Below are 19076 nucleotides of genomic sequence, written 5' to 3'. Positions count from 1 at the left end.
TCCCCGCCCACCTCCACTGTCCTTCCAGAGCAGCACCCAATCTCCCCTCCCCTCTCTCCACACCCATTCCTCACAATGAAGTCCCTAAAATGGGCTCCCTCTGCCAGGAGGATAAAGTCCGAGCATGGCCGCCCTACACAAGTCCCCTGCCCAGCTCTCTGCACTCATCTTCTGCCCATCCACAGCCACTCTACAGACTTATCTTCTGAGCCTTTATATGTGCTTTTGCTCGTTTCTAAGATGCCTGTCATCTTCCACCTTGTCCTGCCATTTGCCATTACAACCCCTCCAGGTATCATCAGCTCTGATGCCTTTCCTGACGACCCTCCTCCACCTCTCCAGAAAGTTGGGCATGTCCACCTCTGAGCAACTTCACCTCCTTGGAAGAACTTCTGTTAATGCCTATCGCATTGCGAGGAAAAGGACCTAGCTTTACCCTAAGTAAGGTGGCCTTTGTTCTGGCTCCAGAGAAATTACCCTTGGAGCAACTGAGGTGCACTGGTCTGGATTTCCAGGCCAAACCTACAATCTGTGCTGGCAAGTGGGAGTTGGCCGCACTAGAAAAGATCCACCTGGGAGGCCAGTCTATGATGCAGAACTGGCCAAGCAAGGCCTGGAACGTGAAGTCTCGGAGAGCTTCCTGGTTGGTGAGGGGAGGGTGACGTGCCCTCTCTGAGACATGCAGCTCTGCACTGGGAACCTTCCCAGACCTCACCTATGCATCTCTTCCTTACGATGGTCCTAATTTATATCATTTTACCACGATAAAACCAGTAGTTGTAAGTGTATCTTCCATGAGTCATTCCAGTGAATTAATGAACTCAAAGACTGTGTTCTCTAAACTTGCAATGCCTGACCTAGCCGTGAGTGGCTAGGGTCAGAGAGAATGCCATGTGGGACGCTGGTGTCAAAAATGATGGAGAAGTGGGAGAGCAGGGACACGATCAAGCTCTACCTCTGTGGATTCTCATCCACGAAGCTATGATTGTACACACTGTATCACACTTACTGACTCAATTGTTCCTCCCACTAGAATTTGTACCCCTAGCAACCTGATTAATGCCTGCCACATCACGTATAATAAGAATCTGCTCATCAAGTTAAAAGATGTTATGGGGCATATGCCCTTGCCTCTTAACCAACTCTCTTCAGCAACAGCCCAGCTGGGACCCGGAGAGAACAAAGTGATGGACTGAGAAGGGAGGGCCAATTATCTCCCCTCCCTTCCTCCCTGAGTCTCACTGGGTGAAACACTCAGGACACAGAAGCATTCCCCAAGTTTGCCTGGTCCTAACAATCGGCCAAGGCACTTTTTTAGAAGTATGGATTCTGAAGCAGTCCCTTCTTCATTGCATCTGATTTAGCAGGTCTGAGGCTAAGTATGTAAATTTTCATTTTTATAAGCACTTCCCATGTGATCCTTCCAAATTACGAAAATTCCGTAACTACTGAGTTAGAGGAATTTAGACATTACTAACCCTGGTGGCACAGTGGTTAAGAGCTTGGTGGCTAACCAAAAGGTCAGCTGTTCAAATTTACCAGCTGATCCTTGTAAACCCTATGGGGCAGCTCTACTCTGTCCTACAGGGTCACTATGAGTCGGACTCAACTTGACAGCAACGGGTTTCTAACACTCTCTGCCGTTTCTAAATGGTAAGATTTGATAGGGTTCCATTTGAGGCTCAGTTTTTCATTTGTTTGGCTGAGTATCTTAAGAGGAACAAGCAGCACCAGGACAGGGATCAGAGAAGAAACATCGAGGTTCTTGCTGACCGGGGTCTGGACAGAGGCAAAGGGATGTTGTGGCTCTCCTCCACATTCACCAGGCAGAAATCAAACAAGCAGGAAAGGAACACACGTCTTGGCAATAAAGAGTACGTAACAGGCTGGAACATGTGCTGTCTCTTTTATGAGGCTGAACAAATCAGCAGGTGACTGGATGGAGGGGAGACCCCACAAAGCAGTGAACCCCACAACAGCAGTGGTCCTCTCTCAGCAAGCACCGCACCAGCCACATCCTCCCAGTACTGATGAGGCCAGAGAGCGGATCAGTCGATAGCCAAGGACCAAAAAGTGCTGCCTAGTCTACGTGGGGATCAGATGCACGCCCTGGTTTCTGTGTCCTAACATACAGGCCATCTGCTTTCATCCCTGCCTCATGCCAGTCACTCAGAGACATCCTTTCTGAGCTGATGTTGCCATGATCACCCTCTGTCACGCTGCAAAAGCCAGCATCTCCCTCCAACACACTGGAGCACGTCCTGCTCCAAGGTCCCTCCCTGGGACACCAGAAGAGCAGGTACTGGGATCTTTACCCATTATGTGTGAAAACTTCCAGCTCCTAACAAGTCTGTGATGTACACATCCTCTCACACTTGGCTCCAATTACCTTGTCATTATCCTCTGTGTACTTTAAGCATGGTACCCTAGCTCACCAACTACAATCACCCTAAGAGCAGAGACTGAATTTATTTAATGGGGTACTGGAAGCAATCCTCCAATAATATGGTCTCTGTGCCCAGGGGTGCAGGCTAAATACTTGTGGAAGAACAGGCGTACATACAGAAGGTTATGGTTTTACCCACGGGTGTTTTACAACATACCTATTTAAGATCTCTCAGTCATTCAGCGAGTATTTAAGCTAAAATGCTCCTGATATTTAATATCTAGCCAACTTCTTAAAAAGAATGTGACTATGGCAATGACATGGGTCCAGGTGCAAAGCCCATGTGTGAGAATATAGTAAAAATGTGGTTATATGCCAGTGGTTACATGTCACACGCCTGGGCATGCTGGTTCAGAAAAGAAGCACGTGAGATGCGATACCATGCTCTCTGCAGTCTGGCCTGGGGGTAAACTGCTCTCTAACTACTCACGGCAGTTGGCCTCATCCTGGCCATCCTGGCAGTCTTGATGACCATCGCAGCGCTTCCAGTTGGGGATGCACTTCTTTGGCTGCCGGCACTCGAACTCAAATCGGTCACATCGCCCAAGCTGGGTGGTAGTGGAGGTGGCCATGACATTTGCTAGAAAAAGAAGATTTTTAAAAATTTACTTTTTAGCATTGATGATGCTGGCCAGCAAAAGCAACCAGTTCAATATATAGGTGAGTACAGCACTTTAGGAATTATGATGGGGACCTGACGACCAGCATAGTTCTGGATCAAGACTGCAGATTGGATACCATACCTGATTCTGCCGTCCCACAAAACCCCATTAACGCCACAGTTAAGAGACTGCTTTCAAAGACAAACTCACAAAAACAGGAAAAGAGAGAAAAAGTAATGCAACTTTGGAAGCTGGGAAGCAGAAGGACAAGTGATAAGTGATTAAACAGACTAGAGAAGGCTGTATGTTATCCTACACTGTCAAGAAGGAAAGCTAAGAACCAACATGATCTATGCCACGCAATCCTTGAGAAGCTCAGAAACAGAAAGTGAAGTGGGAGAAACTGATGTCTAAGAAGCAGTTAGGTTCCCCACATCTTCTTCCCCTCCAAATACCACTGGACAACTGCCCCTCCGTCACCCCAGAGGGAGACTGGAGAACTATTATTTGGAGATGATCAAAACAAAGGCTTTTTTAGCCAGGCATAGTTGAGAATATGAATATCGTACTGAAAAAAAGCAGATTAAATCTACTGAATGTGAAGACCCCAGCCTTCTTTCTCAAGAACCCTAGCCATGAGACCTTTATTCTCCACGCAGGAGATTGTAAGAAACTTCTCTGGGGAAACTGACCGGCCTCAGAGACAAGCCCTAAAGTTACCAAGATCAAGAGTTCCCCAACAAACAGGCCATCGACAAAACTCAAAGTTGATAACTGCTACCCCGTGTTTGAATTTCTTCACATCGTTTTAGTCCCCCAGCCTTAAACATGAGCAGCCACTCAGGATTATCTGAGGAAAACTTCTGACATGAAAGATAGAGACCAAAACAGATTTTTTTAAAAAAGACAATTTAGAGGTAATAGAGACTTTGTAAGCGGAAAACAAAAACAAATAATCCTTATTAGGCTGAGGAGAAGAGAGCAAATATTTAGCCATGAAAAAAGAAGAGGGTGCCATAAAAAAGGAATATTCACAGTACCAAAGAATAAAAAAAGGTTTTAAAATTGAAACCGCAATAGCAGAATTGAAACAATTAATAGAAGAGCTGGAAGATAATGTTTAGTCAGACTCTCAAAAAGTGAAACAGAAAGTTAAAGAGATAAAAATACAATAAAACAAAATAAAATAAAAAGTAAAAGGACAAGACGGGGAGAGTAAATGTACTAATGACAAACGCAACAAAAAGAAAACAGGGAAGAAAAATCATCAATGAAATAATTCAAGAAAATTTCCTAGAACTAAAATACATGAGTTTCCAGAATAAAAGAGCCCATGGGTGTCAACACACTGGATGGAAACAGATACACACTAAAACACATCGTTGTGAAAGAGCCGAAGGGAAGATTCTACAAGCTTCCAGAGAGAAAAAACAGCTTATACAGGCAGTCCCCAGGTTACAAAGTGTGTCTTGAAGGACTTGTAGGTACGTTGGAATAGGTGCATGCGGCTTTTAACTGGCCTTCCTTTAGTGCTAAAGTAAGCCTTTTCGACGATTTAAAAAGCTGCCCATGCGGCATGTGAAGATGATTGTGATGAAGAGTTTGTTGAGAGTACGGGGTTGGCTCAATGGTTTCAGTGAGGACAAGTTCACAAAACATTAAAGGGCAAGCCCCGTACCACTTGTCCTGACATTTATAACCCGGGGACTGCCTGCATACAAAAGATCAAAACTGAGCTGGCTTTAGATTTCTCAAGAACTTCCTGAAGACAGTGGAGCAATGCCTTCAACATTCTGAAGGAAGACCATTTACCACCCAGAATTCCAAACTCAGCCAAACCAACAATCGAGTCTGAAGACAGAATAAAAACACTTTCAGACAAGCAAGACCTCAAAAATGTAACTTCCATTCACCCTTTCTCAGGCACTTTCTGGAAAATGTGCTCTACCAAAACATGGGATCAAACTTAAAAAGAGGACACCTTGGGATACAGAAAACAGAAGTGCCGACATAACAGAGAGGTAAGACATGTCCTTAGGATGGTGGTGAAGCAACATCCTGGGAGACAAGGGTGGCATGGAAAGCTGCTGGTCCAAAACAGAGCAGCAAAGGTCAAGAGAGAAACGGTAAGACACAGCAAACAGTGAATCTAAGTCAGGAGAAAGACAAAGAGAATTCCGAGGACGTCAGTGCAAGTCCCAGGGTAATAGCCAGGCAGCAGGCTGAAAGAACAACCAGCCCAGAGAGGAGAACCCATGTGATGAGAAGACCTATCTCCAGGGGGAAAACTAGAACTGAGGAATCACCTAATTACAGTGACTCTGTAGAAAAGTACGTTAAGAAGCTACTGATAGATGGAAAAAATTAGCCATCAGTACAAAATAACCTGAGCAAACGAAAATAAAGGCAATGATTAACTTCAGGATATTATGCACATTCAGTATTTTTCACTGGATTTTCAAATGGGCCTTCCCCGAACCACCAAAAGGTTTAGGAACGATTGTGCTAACATGTAAGGTACCTGGAAAAAAATGTTAAGAAATGGGGGCTAGAAAGCTAGGCCAACACAAATCGTGGCACTCACTCTGGGGCCACAGGGGAGGCGTCAGTGGGCTCAGTGTTGTAAAGGATATGATCATGAATCAACACGTGGCTTTACTGGAAGATAAACTGAAAAGGGGAGAGAGATGAGGCACAGTAAATATTTAGGAAATGTTTATGCTGAAGAAATCCAAGAGCTACAGGCAACTCCAAGATTAATTTGCACCAACAATATACATAAAAGGGAAGGCAAAAAAGTAGAATGCGATGTGTACATAAGGGTTTGCTTAGTCAGAACTGCTCACAGGGTTAGTCAGAATTTAGTAGAGTCTGAATGTCCTGGTCAGAGTTTCTATCACCAGAAAACAACACAAGAGAAGAATAACCAAGCTACTAAACAGATAGTTGGACCTTAGGGGTAAAACACAGATAGAGACAAAAGATCTTTTTTTTGCTCCTCTTTATCATTCATTTTAATTTGAGAAGCATTTATGGGACACCTACTCTTTGCCTGTTATTGTGGTAGGCACGGTGAGGGAATCAAAAGTGGTAAGCAACATGATCCCAAAACACGAGGGCCACACAATCACTATGGAAAGAAAATATTTATACACATAAAATAATTATGACATAATATGCTGCAAATTGGAGTCCCTGGGTGGTGTAAATACTTAATGTGCTGAGTTGTTAACCTAAAGGTTGAAAGTTCTACTCCACCCTGAGGCACTTGAGAAGAAAGGTCAAGTGATCTACTTCTGAGAAATCAGCGACTGAAAACTCTATGGAGCACAGTTCTACTCTGACACATATGGGGTTGCCATGAGTTGGAATCACCTCAATAACTGGTTTTTATACAGCAAATTACAGTTAAGGATCAAAAAAACAATGGATGAGTTCAATGAGACATGAAAAGAGATCAACATTAGTTATAGCAGTCTCGAAAGCTTCATGGAGGTGGGGCTTTAGAGGGTAGTGATACCCTACTTGTTTGAGGCAGGACTCTCAAACGTTACCGCACCTAAGAATCATACGGGGTGCTCCCAGGCTCCACCTAGAAATTCTGATTCTATAGTTTTGAGAAAAACTCCAAGTGATTTCATACTTTGAGAAATATTGATGCTACTTCAAGGTTTCTCATACTATAAAATCCATGCTTCTGTTTGCCCTGATAGATGGTGGGTTTCACAAGTAGTAGAGAAGGAGGAAAAGGTCAAGGGGATGAGTTTCTTACAGAGGAAAAAGCCCTGCTGGAGGAGTACATCGTGGACACGGAGCCCAGCTTGGCTGAGGTAAGAAGTCATGGGTGACAAGGGGTGGTCAGCTCACACAGGGCCTTGAAAATCAAAATGAAGGGTCAACATTTGATCTTCTGGACAAAAGGAAACCACTGATGATTTTAAACAGGGAAGTGATGGGGTGGAAATAGACTTAAAGGAGAAAAACCAAACTATTGACCTAGAAATTTGCTTGGAAAAGGATTATGTAAAGCGTGATAAACAATTTTCTGTTCTCTTCCTATAATTGAGTTCAAAATAGAATTCTCTTTAGAGAAGGACACAGCATCCTCACCTCTGTTCTGCCTGCAGTTAAGGGCATGAACTGAATGGGGTCTCTGGGTCTACCCAGGCCTCCTGCAATATGGTTCCTACACAGACCTTCAGCTGCACCTGTGTTGAACCGCTAGATGGCAGCGCTTACCCGTCTTTTAGTAGGACTGGGCGGGCAAGGAGCAAGCAGGAAAATTGGGATCTCTCCTGAGAGTTCAATACACACTCAAAAAAACCTCCCCATAATTCTAATTGTAATTTTCTGCCAGGGAGGAAGCAAAGGTGACCCAATTGCAGCTGGGGAGAAAAGCAGGATGGCTAGCTTTTTCTTACAGGAAAACCAGAGGACAGTTATAGAAGATGAGACATTCCAGTTGCCACTTGCCATGTGTCTGGGATCCAGGGAGAAGCCCCGAAGTCTAGAGGTGCTTTCGGTGAGCCTGACTGCAGAGCTCTGTGCCCCAGAGCTCCTTTTTGTACTAAGCCCAACCGTGGCCCCAGGGTACACAGGAAGGTCCTCCCCACCAGCAGGGGGTGCTGTGAGAGAGGCGGGGCCAGGACTCACCAGGAGAGGGGCAGGCTTCCTCATCTGAGCCGTCTGCACAGTCGCGGTACCCATCGCACACCCAGCTGTCCATAACGCAGGCCCCACTGCTGCAGCGGTAGTAATTGGGCAGACATGTGGTAGGCCCAGGAGTCGGGGAAGGAAGAATATGTGAATCTAGGGAAACACCAAGCAAGGAAACCCAGTGTTATAAGAACCTTGATCCCTGACTAAAACATGCCCCAAACGTAGGGCAGACATCTCAGCATCAGCTGCACCTGCCAAGGGTGGCAAGTGACTGTGTTTCGCACCACACCTCACCTGAAAATCGTTTGTCCTGGGGCTTTACCCTGGATGGCACTCTTTTCCCTTACCTATGCTATCTGCTTAGAGCTGACATTAAGACGAGTTTGCCTTTGCAGGGGCTCATGCAGGCTGATGGAAAGGAATGGGAGACTCTGAAAGGCACAGGGTGGCTGGTAGAATTTCTACTGAGGCTAAACAGACCTGGCATTGAGGTGAGAATACCAAAAAGGAAAAGCCCAAGCCTGCATTCCACATCGGGGCTTCTCAGACATACAGACGTATCCTTGCTCACCCTCTGCCTGGGGAGCTTGTGAAAATGCAGGTTCTGACTCAGGAGGCCTGGGCAGGGGCGTTGAGATGCTGCATTTCCAACCAGCTCCCCAGGAGATGCAGGTACTACTGGTCTGCAGACTACCCTTTGGGAAGCTAGGCTCTAGAGTTCTCACTGTGCTCTGCAAAACACGGCAACAGGAGAAGCCAATCACCCTGATTTTCAAAACTGCGATGGGGGCGGGGATTAGAAAAGAACTCAGAGACTTACCACCCAAAGAGCTAAAGAATAAGCCAGGCACTGAAGAAACAAAATGAAATCTGTTTCTGTACACAGGTGTGTCCTGGCTGTGGGTGTCGGGGTAAGCCCAGGCCCCCAAGCCTCTTACCTCCACAGTCCTTTTCGTCAGACCAGTCCCCACAGTCATTCTCCTGGTCACACTTCCACCTGTTGGGGATGCAGTGGCCATTCTCACACTGGAACCGGAAGTAGCGGGAGCAGTTGGGGGCTTCTGTGGGGTTTTCTGGTGAGATCAACCACACCACAGTCATTCTGCTTGCACAATGTGATCATGAAGCTCCAACTCTACTCAACCTCCTTAACACTAAAATCCCAGAGCAACCTGCCCTTCCCTATCAGAGAAAGCTAAGTCAGCTTCCTTGACCCACTGGGCAATAAATAAAAAACCACCACAGACACACACAAAGAAAACCCTCTTCCAAGCTGCCAGCTCATGTTTCTCTGAACTAAACCATATCCTGTGAATCACTGGAGTTCAATACTGACACTTCCTGAAGGAACTACCTGATAACCTGATGGTGATAACTCTTACGTTGTGGCATCCATAACTTTCAGGGGAATAAAAAATTCACTCCAAAATATTTACCACAACTTCTTACCTACCATAGCCCTTCTATATAATATGATCTGCTCAATCAGGGAAAGAAGAGAAAATGGAATAAACATGTTCCTAGCACCTACTATGTGTCAGGTTCCAGCTTCAAGACTTAACCCCATACATGAAGATTCAAGAATTGGCTGAGGAGGAGTCCCTGGGTAGTGTACATGGCTAAGGACTTAGCTGCTAACTGATAGGTTGGAGGTTCCAGTCCACCAGAGGTGCCTCAGCAAAAAAGGCCTGGTTGCCTACTTCTGAAAAATCACCCATTGAAAACCCAATAGTGCATAGCTCTACTCTGACACACACGGAGTTGCCACGAGTCACAGGTGACTTGACGGCAACGGGGATGGTCTGGGTATGGTGGAAACCTGAAGATGAGGGATTAGCATGACACAGATCTAAAATCTTTTTACCACAGTTGGCTTCATCAGAGTAATCGCCGCAGTCGTCCATGCCGTCACATTTCCAAATCAAACTGATGCACACGCCATTCTGACACTGGAAACTGAACTGGTCGCAAACCTTGTGGAACTCAGTGTCCTGGGCTAGATAAGGAACAAACATTCATGGAACCCAGATCACTGCCAAACTGAAGAGTTCAAAACGAGCGCTGCTCAGAACCAAGAAGAAAGAGCAAGTGTCCTCTCCCGGGAGATTTTTCTAGATTAAGGATTTCTTGAAAGCAAAGGCCAAACTTAATCTCCACAGAGCTCACGTTTTACGAACACCAGGCACCTGCTCTATGCAGGACACTGTGCTAAGAATGGGGCTATAAACCAAAAAAAAAAAAAACTAAACCCATTGCCATTGAGTCAATTCTGACTCACAATGACCCTATAGGACAGTAGGACAGAGTAGAACTGCCCCATAGGATTTCCAAGGAGTGGATCGTGGATTTGAACGGCCAACCTTTTGGTTAGCAGCCATAGCTCTTAACCACTGGGCCACCAGGGCTCCAGGAATGGGGCTATAGCCCTGAATAAAACAAAGCCTCTGCTCTGGTGAAGTTTATGCTGTGGACGGGGGATACAGTGAAATAAATCTAGAGTATAAGAAGGGGTGATAAGCACTGTAAGACCCCTAAAGCAAGGTGAGGGGGGGAGAGGGTAGTGAGGGGTGCTATTTAATACAACACTCAGATAAGGGGACACCTGGGGCAAGCAAGAGCCACCCTCCCCTTTATGCAAGTACAAACAGTCAAGGCCTGTAAACTATACGGAGGTGTATCCTCCGAGAGGCCCACCCCGGCCTGTCCCACTTACAGCATCCCGCAAAGTTCGCATCCTCATCCGACCCGTCGCGACACTGGACGATTCCGTCACACACCATGGAGTGGAACAGGCACTGCTGGCGGTTCTTGCACACAAAGTCCATGAAGCGTGTGCACAGGGGCTCTGGAAGGGTCCCGGCAGGGAGAAAACAGCCATGAGCGTGCTCTGGGCTGGCTGGGCACATGCACGCTGGTACACATGTGCACCAGACAAACAGTAACAACTGCCACAGTTTACTGCCAAGCCCTGGGCTAAAGCACTTGACATAAAGTGTGCTGGTAAACCTCCAAGACACCATATGTTTCCAAGATGAGAGAAATCAAGGGTTTGGCAGCGTTCACTGGTGCGCCAAGGGCACACAGCTGGTAAGGGTGGAGCCAAAACTGGAATCCAGAGCTGACTGACATCAAAGCCCATGCTCTTAATCACTAAAAGAAACTGACTCGATAATGCAAGGGCTGGCAAACATTTTTTTTATAAAGGGCAGACAGTATACAGTTTAGGCTTTGTGGGCCATAATGTCTCTTCCACAGCTCCTCAAGTCTGCTATGGAAGCATGAAAGCAGCTGTAGATAATATGTCAACAAATGAGCAGAGCTGAGTTCCAATAAAATTTTATTGACAAAAACAGGCCATCAGCCAGATTTGGCCCAGAGGCCACAATTTTCTGACCTTTGCATCAATACATTGTTTCTCAGCCTGGACTGTGGATTACTATTACCTGGAGACTTAAAAAAAAAAAAAATTCCAACGCCCAAGCTACACTTCAGACTAATTAAATCAGAGTCTCGGGGTAAGACCCAGGAACCGGCAGCTTTTCAAGCCCACCAGGTAATTCAAACATACAGCCAAGGTTGGGCACCACTGACCAAGACAGTCCTTCCAGGTCTAACAAAAACTAGGGGTTAGAAGGGTCACGTGGCCTAAAAATGTTACCCGAGTGATAATCAGCCACACTCCTAAAACCAATAAAGTCAGAGAAATAAGTGTGCAATTCAGACAACGACTCAAGTCACAGAACATGTCACCACTAAACACTAAAGTTCCCTAAAGTATAAACAAATTCCACAGTGGCCCCACCCCGCCCTCTGCCTGCTCGCCTTTCCCCAAACCACATCTGTCTGCCATGATCAGCCTCTCAGAGCCCTGGCCAAGCACTCAGGGGTCAATGTGGTGAACAGCTACCACAAGCAGGTATTGAGGAAATGAAAGCATCCCGCCCAATACATGTTGTGCACTCCTATCCGCCAAGGCTGGGGGCCTCCCTGGGGCAGGCGGGGGACTCACCACAGTGCTGCTCATCTGAGCCATCGGAGCAGTCATGCAGACCATCGCAATGTTTGCTGGAAGGGATGCAAACACCATCTGGGCAGCGGAATCCATTGCACTTCTTCTCTGAAATCCAAGCAGAGAGAAGAAATATCGAGAATGCTGACACAAACTGAAGCATGTAACCAATGGCACTGAACATTTGTGGGTAGAAACTGGTGAATGGGAACCTGTTTTGCTATGTATACTTTCACCAAAGGTACAATAAAGTATTTTTTTAAAAAAATGACTATGAGGAAACAGGCAGGCGCATACATTGCTGGTGGGGTACAAATGATGACCACCCCTAGGCTGGGCAAGATGGTGAGAGCTATCCAAATGACAATGTATACATACTTTGACCCAGCAATTCCACTTCAGGAAATGTACTCTACTTACAAAGTAAAAAAAATATGTATGTACAAGGTTCTTTGTTGCAACACCACAACAGATTTGAAACCACCTACGTGTCCATCTTTAATAAGTTACTGTACACAGAATGCTATAAAGACACCGGAGGAGTTCTCTATGTAAAATATGTCGTAGATAAACAGTTATGTGAAAAAACAAGGTGCAGAACCACACGCACAGTATAATACTATTTGTGTAAAATGGGACAACGCATGGTATATTTAAACATGCTTGTACAGGCACAGTGGAAACCCTGGTTACACAGTAGTTAAGTGTTAACACTGCTAACCAAAAGGTTGGCAGTTCGAATCCACCAGGCGCTTCTTGGAAACTTTACAGGGCAGTTCTACCCTGTCCTATAGGGTCGTTATGAGTTAAAATCGACTCGACAGCAACGGGTCGGGTCGGGTCGGGTCTGGTTTGGTTGTGTAGGCACAAAAAAGTCCCTGAAAGGATACACAGCTGTGGTTTGCTATAAAGAGTGGGTGGGAACTAGGCAAGTGGGGAGAAAATTTTTACTGTATACCTTTTTCTACTTTTTCTGTTCTGAACCACGTGTATGTATTACCTCTCCAGAAAAAAAAAAAGTATACCTCATTTTTTTAAAAGAGAAGAAAAAGAAAAGCTTCAGTGAATGTAAAAAGGAGGACATGAATCCTGGTTATGAAAACCACCCCTTGGTTTTATAAAGTCCTTTTACTCAATTGCCACCTCAATCCTTTAGGAATTCTAAGCTGAAGCCTCTTCGGACAAAGTGAGTTCTAGAAACATTAAAAAATGGAAGTTTCACAACTAGGTCCTGGGGAAATTAAACCAGAACTAAGTTATCTTGATGCTTGTCTCAAGATTCTTAGCACTAGGTCATCCTTCCTCCCGAACAGTGTTACTGCCAGACATTAGGCTTAGAAATCAGTCCTTACTGATTTCTGCAAAGGCAGTGGTAGCCTTTGCAAACCCAACTCTCGGTAGAATAGTTTCATGAGGATCAGGCATAAGACGACTACTGTATTTTTACACAAATAACGTGCACCTTCTACGTTTGTTTGCCAATCATGCCCTCCACCCACGAAGTATTTTCATAAGCTTCACTATGCCAATTTATTTTCACATGCTGCTGTAAAAAAAAAAAAATTACCATAGCGTGCTTATGCAAATACCTTGCAGGGTGAGGGAGCGGTTGGCAAACAAATGTAGAAGATGCACGTTATTTATGTAAAAATACAGTATATAGCTTCCATAAAAATGCTAAATACAGATATCCACAGATATATGGGAACATCTACATTTAATATTGTGACATAATAGGAGTGGAATATATAACAAAATTCTGACAATGACTACAATCTCATGAAAATTTGGGGTATATGACAAGGGGATAAGAAAAAGAGAATCTTACAAATATTTGCAGTAAAGAGAGATCTTGGATACGTTGTTTGTGTGGCTACTGTTTTATGATTATTTTCTACTGGAAAGGCGATTAAATATCTCAGAATTTTTTAGATCAGTTACACTAAAAAGACTCTACCTTAGGAGTATTAAAGTATTTTCCCAAAGGATCATAACAGAGTACTCCTAGTCATAAAATATGCTATTTATAAAGGAATTTTTGGCTAATTTCTGGCAGAACAATGGAAATGTGACTGTGGTTAGCAGTCTGGGTCCTTTCTTCAATGTTGTAATGAAAAAATTGTTACGGAAAAGCAGTGAGACAAACTGCTTGTTTGAGAATTAGGACTATATAATGCACCCCTACATATTACAGAGAATCAGAGGGAGTCAGAGAATGAGGGAAGCCCTTACTGAGATGGACGGACACACCAGCCACAACAATGAGCTCAAACACAATCAAAGATCGTGGAAATGGCACAGGACTGGGCAATGCTTTGTTCTGTTATACATAAGGTTGCCTAAGCCAGAGCTGACTCAACAGCGACCAACGACAACATACACAGCAATGCAACATAGAGCTGGCCGGTTCGTCAGCTTAGGGACAGAGCTGTACAGAAAAGTGTCAGTTTCCTGGCCCATCTGTTGTCTCTTTCCCTGAACAGCAGATGCTGGAGAAACCCTGGGCTAGGGCAGAAGCATCTGTATTTACCACAGTTGACTGGATCCTCATCAGAACCATCCTGGCAATCCATGTCCCCGTCACAGGCCCACCGCTGGGGGATGCAGTGCCCATTGTGGCACTGGAAGTTGGAGGCCTCGCAGGTGTGATAGACGGCTGCAAGCAGAATAGGAGAAAGAAACTGTCATGCCTCCTTCATCTCTGCTCCCCTCATCAACCACCCAAGGGTCTAGCTGAAAAAGAAAGACTGTTATTGGTAATACCACTACCCATCTGTCAGTTTGTCATACTGCGGTGGCCTGTGTGTAGCTATGATGCTGGAAGCTATGCCACCAGTATTTCAAATACCAGTAGAGCCAACCATGGTAGACAGGTTTCAGTAGAGCTGGCAGGCTAAGACAGACTATGAAAAGCCTAGCAATCTACTTCTGAAGATTAGCCAACGAATTACAACAGATCATGAATTACAATAGAATATTGTCCAATATAACGCTAGGTGAAAGGCATTCAAAATACAACGGGGCTGTAACAATGGACTCAAGCATACCAATGATCATGTAGATGGAGCAAGACTGGGCAGGGTTTTGTTCTCTTGTACATGAGGTCGCCATGAGTCACAGCTGACTCGATGGCAACTACCAACAACAACTAGGTACTAAGGTGTGAACTGAAGAGTCTGAGTTTCTCCTCGGCCAACAGAGGGGCACCTGGGGCTGACCTTAAGGCAGAATGCAGCTTTCTAAATGGGCGATGACTTAAGTTTCAGCGAGTTTAGAAATGTTGCACAAGTCATTGCAAAGGCACAGATAGATATATGTGTTAAAAAGGCAGCTGAGAAAAATCACTCGTACTTCACAACAACCTAGAAGGTCAGTACTATACACCTTTTACAAATGAGAAACGGGCTCAGAGAGATGAAGAAACGTGCCCGCATTTACAGAGACAATTAAGTAGTAAAGCCAAGGCTGTCCAATTCCAAAGCCTGAGCTTTTTCTACTGCGTCTTGCTACTTTATCTTCTCACATAACACCTCTCATTCATTTAGAGTCTGAGGAATCAGGAGAGGTGACATGGCTCAGGAGGCTGGCTTCTAGATCTAGCTCGGACACTGTTTGGGGACCTTGATTTCCTCATCTATATATTGATATCGAAGGACCCTTCTGGAGCCCTGGTGGTGCAGTGGTTAAGAGCTCAGGCTGCTAGCCAAAACGTTGGCAATTTGAATCCACCAGGTGCTCCTTGGAAACCCTACAGGGAGGTTCTACTCTGTCCTATAGGGTCACTATGAATCACAATTGACTCAACGGGGGTGGGTTTGGTTTTTTAAGGCCCCTTCTAAGCTCTAAAAGGCCATGACTTTATAATTCTAAATAAGTTTCGAATTTAAAATGTGGAAAACCTCAGCTCCAAAGAACAACAAAAAAAAAAAGATTTATTCAAAATTGCAAAATAAACAAAGCCTCAGGACCCAGAATTTCCTAACTTTCTGTCCAGTCAAGAGCAACATCTATCAGCCAACAATACATGGCATTCATTACAATCATTAAAAGAAAAAAAGGAGCGGTGAAACAGAGGGTCATTGTTATAAACGAACAGCCTCATTTGTACACAAGGGCTGGGGCCACCTGGAAGTCATTTAGAAACATCTCAAAACCTCAGTCAAAGACTAGTTCAAATGCATAATATCTGCCTCAGACCTAACCAATACTAGCCCCCTTTTCCATTTGATTTCCCCCTACTCCTCTTAAACAGAAAGCTGTTTGTGTCTGTTCTTTGCTGAGTGAAAGCCAGGAACTGATCTTGTTTACAAGTGGCATAAAATAGTATAACCGAGATAGATGGGCTCTCCGCTAGTTTACTGTGGACTGGACATCTTCACAACAGAAAGAGGCAAACCAAACAAAAGTGGGTTGCTGAGTGCAAACTACAGTTATTTATTCAATTGAGACAGTTGGCAATAAGCTACACAAGGTTTGGGGAAATTGGCTTCACTGCCCTCTAGAATTTCTACTGAATTGGAAGCTATTTTTGAAATACTCAAAAGTGGGAAGAACCTGATTTTTCAAACCACTTCAGGACAAGTGGCTGTGCGTTACCTCTGTCTTCTTAGCTCTCTGGAGACGGAGACTATCCTTGATAATATCGCATGCAAATAAGACTATGAGAAGTTTCAATATTTTACAACCTTTGGCACTCAGGACCCATTAAACATCTTTTTTAAATACATTTGCCTCTGATTAGAAGAATAAGTGCATCATCCATGTTACATGAGCTTTTGCCCAAGTAACAGCCAGCATCCGGAATACCTGTGATTAATTGGTTTCACAAGTCTGAAAGCCTTTAAAAAAATTCTTCATCAAAGCCTTGCTCAATTTTATAAAATATAAAATTGCCTAAACCTATTGCCATGCTAATCTACTTGTTATTATTCAGCCTATACATTTCATTTTTAATTGAAAACAATTTCAGAGTGCTAACAAAGTTTCCAAATGATTCTAGAACGCAGAATCTGAACACTGAGTTCAGAAAGACTAATCAGTTTATACAATTTCACATAAGCAGCAAAGTATGACCGGAATGTATAACTCTGAGGTTTTTCTTTTTACCATAGGTCTTTTTTCCTGATCTGTCTACTGAACAACTAACTAGCTATAACTTATACCCACCCACGGCCGTCGAGTGGATTCCGACTTACAGTGACCCTATACGACAGAGTAGAACTGCCCCATAGAGTTTCCAAGGAGCGCCTGGCAGATTCAAACTGCCGACCTCTTGGTTAGCAGCCATAGTACTTAACCACTGTGCTGCCAGAGTTTCATTCCTTGGTAAATGATACACGCTTAATTTTTTTTTTTTTTTTTAATTTCAGGAATGGAAGAGACTGATGTTAATCTAGACTAAATTTGGGCAAGAAAAGGAAGAATTCTTTGCATGGTACTGTAACTATAACAGCACTAATTGGGTAAACAGTGATGGAGCTGGAATATCAGGGTTTCTAACAAAGATCATTATCCTATAACTTGCTCTTTTTTGTGGACTCAGCAAGCCCACTGGAACACCTAATCGAAAGCATTAACCAAATATAAGTAGCAAAGAATTGATGAATTAGTTATTAAAAGGTGGAAAGCACTGCGTTTCTTAGAGAACATAGAACTGTTAAAGAGTGCATGAAGGAAAAGAAATGTTAATATCAACACAGTTTGAATGATTAATGTCCTAAAAAAAGAAACATAAGGCATAAAGAAAGGACACTGAAAAATAAAAGATAGATTAGAAAAGCAGCCACACAGAAATTCCAGATATTAAAAATACAGTCATGGAAATAAAAGTATCTCAGTGTGGATGTGTTAAATAGCGGACAGATTCAGCTGAAAAGGGAATTATTGAACTGGAAGATAAATCTGAGAAAGTAACTCAGACTCTAGCACAGAGTAATAAAGAGACAGTAAATGTAAAAACAGCTAGGAGACATAAGCAACAAAACGAGACAGTCCAACAAATGGCTGAGAGTAAATACAGAAGGCAAGACTGGAAAAAGTAGCAAATAGGCATAGCTGAAGAGATAAAAAAAAAGAAGAGATAGTGGCTGTAATTTCCAAGAATTGATGAAAAACATAAATCCTCAGATTTTAGAAGGAAAATAAGTCTCATGCAGGATTAAAAAAAAAAATTCACAACTAGGTAGTTGGACTGTATCACAAAAAGAAACCAAAAATATCAGAAAGATAACTACAGAGTAAAGAATGTCTAATTGTTATTCTTCTAGTCTGACAGGAGAATTAAAATCAGCACAAAAGAGGCTAGAAAGAGACGGAATAATTCCATCAAAATAGTTGTGGAAAATAACAAAACTAGAATCCCAAGCCCATTTGGATTCAGGGTTGAGGATGAAATAAAGACATGTTTATACTAACAAAGCCTTGGAACAGTTTATCACTCAAAGACTCCTACAAGAACTACTGAAGGATTTATATAAAAAGGAGGCATCGGACCCAAGATGCAAAAGTAGCTGCTACATAAGTACCACAAAAAACCCGTTGCCATCAAGCTGATTCCAACTCATAGCAACCCCACAGGACAGAGCAGAACTACTCCATAGGGTTTCCAAGGAGCGGCTAGTGGGTTCGAACCGTTGACGTTTTGGTTAGCAGCTGTAGCTCTTAACCAGATTATTAAAAAAAAAGTTAACAACAATGACTAATTTCAGGATCTTTAAAAATGTAAAACTAAAATATTAAATAGTAATAATGTGGAGATGCAGGCAGAGATTGGCTTCAAAGCACTATAAAGTCCTTGTTTTGTCTAGGTGAGGGAAAAAGATATTAAGAATATATATATATATGGTATATACATACAACAGAATATCACTCAGCCATAAAGAGGAATGAAGTCCTGATACATGCCACAACATGGATGAACTTAGAGGACACTATACTGAGCAAAATTAGACACAAAAGGACAAATACTGTGTGATAGCACTTACAGGCTATAAGCAGCTATACAGAAACCCAAAGTAATTAGTGGTCACCTGGGGCAAGACAGAAAGGGGAAGTGTTTTTTGTTTTTTTTTTTTTTTTTTGCTAAGAATGCAGTGAACCTATGTTAAAGGTGGTGGGACAATTTGGATAAAGATAGCAAGAATGGCGGCACAACTCAAAGAATGTAATCAAAGTCACTGAAGTGTACTGGTATAAATTGAAGAAATACTGCATGTTTTGTCGTACGTTCATCACTATAATAAAAAATACACATAAAATGTTTAACAGCTGAAAGAACAGAAACAAATGTGTGACTTCAAAAGCAATGGCGGGGAGAGGAGGAAAGAAAACTCAAACAACTCAACAGAAAGCAGAAAGGGGG

General features: G+C 43.5%; 1 protein-coding gene across 4 annotated transcripts in view; it reads right to left on the bottom strand.

Annotated features, from left to right (window-relative positions):
- SORL1 (sortilin related receptor 1) overlaps window positions 1-19076 on the bottom strand; it is a 199675-nt gene that overhangs the window by 48026 nt on the left and 132573 nt on the right. For all 4 annotated transcript variants that reach the window (XM_049856795.1, XM_049856797.1, XM_049856796.1 and 1 more), the window contains 7 exons: window positions 14247-14372; window positions 11717-11824; window positions 10421-10552; window positions 9572-9703; window positions 8646-8780; window positions 7702-7857; window positions 2877-3026 (listed from right to left, as the gene is read on the bottom strand). In XM_049856795.1, coding sequence (XP_049712752.1) covers window positions 2877-3026; window positions 7702-7857; window positions 8646-8780; window positions 9572-9703; window positions 10421-10552; window positions 11717-11824; window positions 14247-14372 — 939 coding nt within the window. The remainder of the gene's footprint in view (window positions 1-2876; window positions 3027-7701; window positions 7858-8645; window positions 8781-9571; window positions 9704-10420; window positions 10553-11716; window positions 11825-14246; window positions 14373-19076) is intronic.

This window comes from Elephas maximus, chromosome 17, assembly GCF_024166365.1.
Source record: "Elephas maximus indicus isolate mEleMax1 chromosome 17, mEleMax1 primary haplotype, whole genome shotgun sequence".
NCBI classification, from domain to species: Eukaryota; Metazoa; Chordata; class Mammalia; order Proboscidea; family Elephantidae; genus Elephas; species Elephas maximus.
The sequence above is the reverse complement of the archived record's forward strand: the minus strand, read 5'-3'. Positions and strand labels throughout refer to the sequence as shown.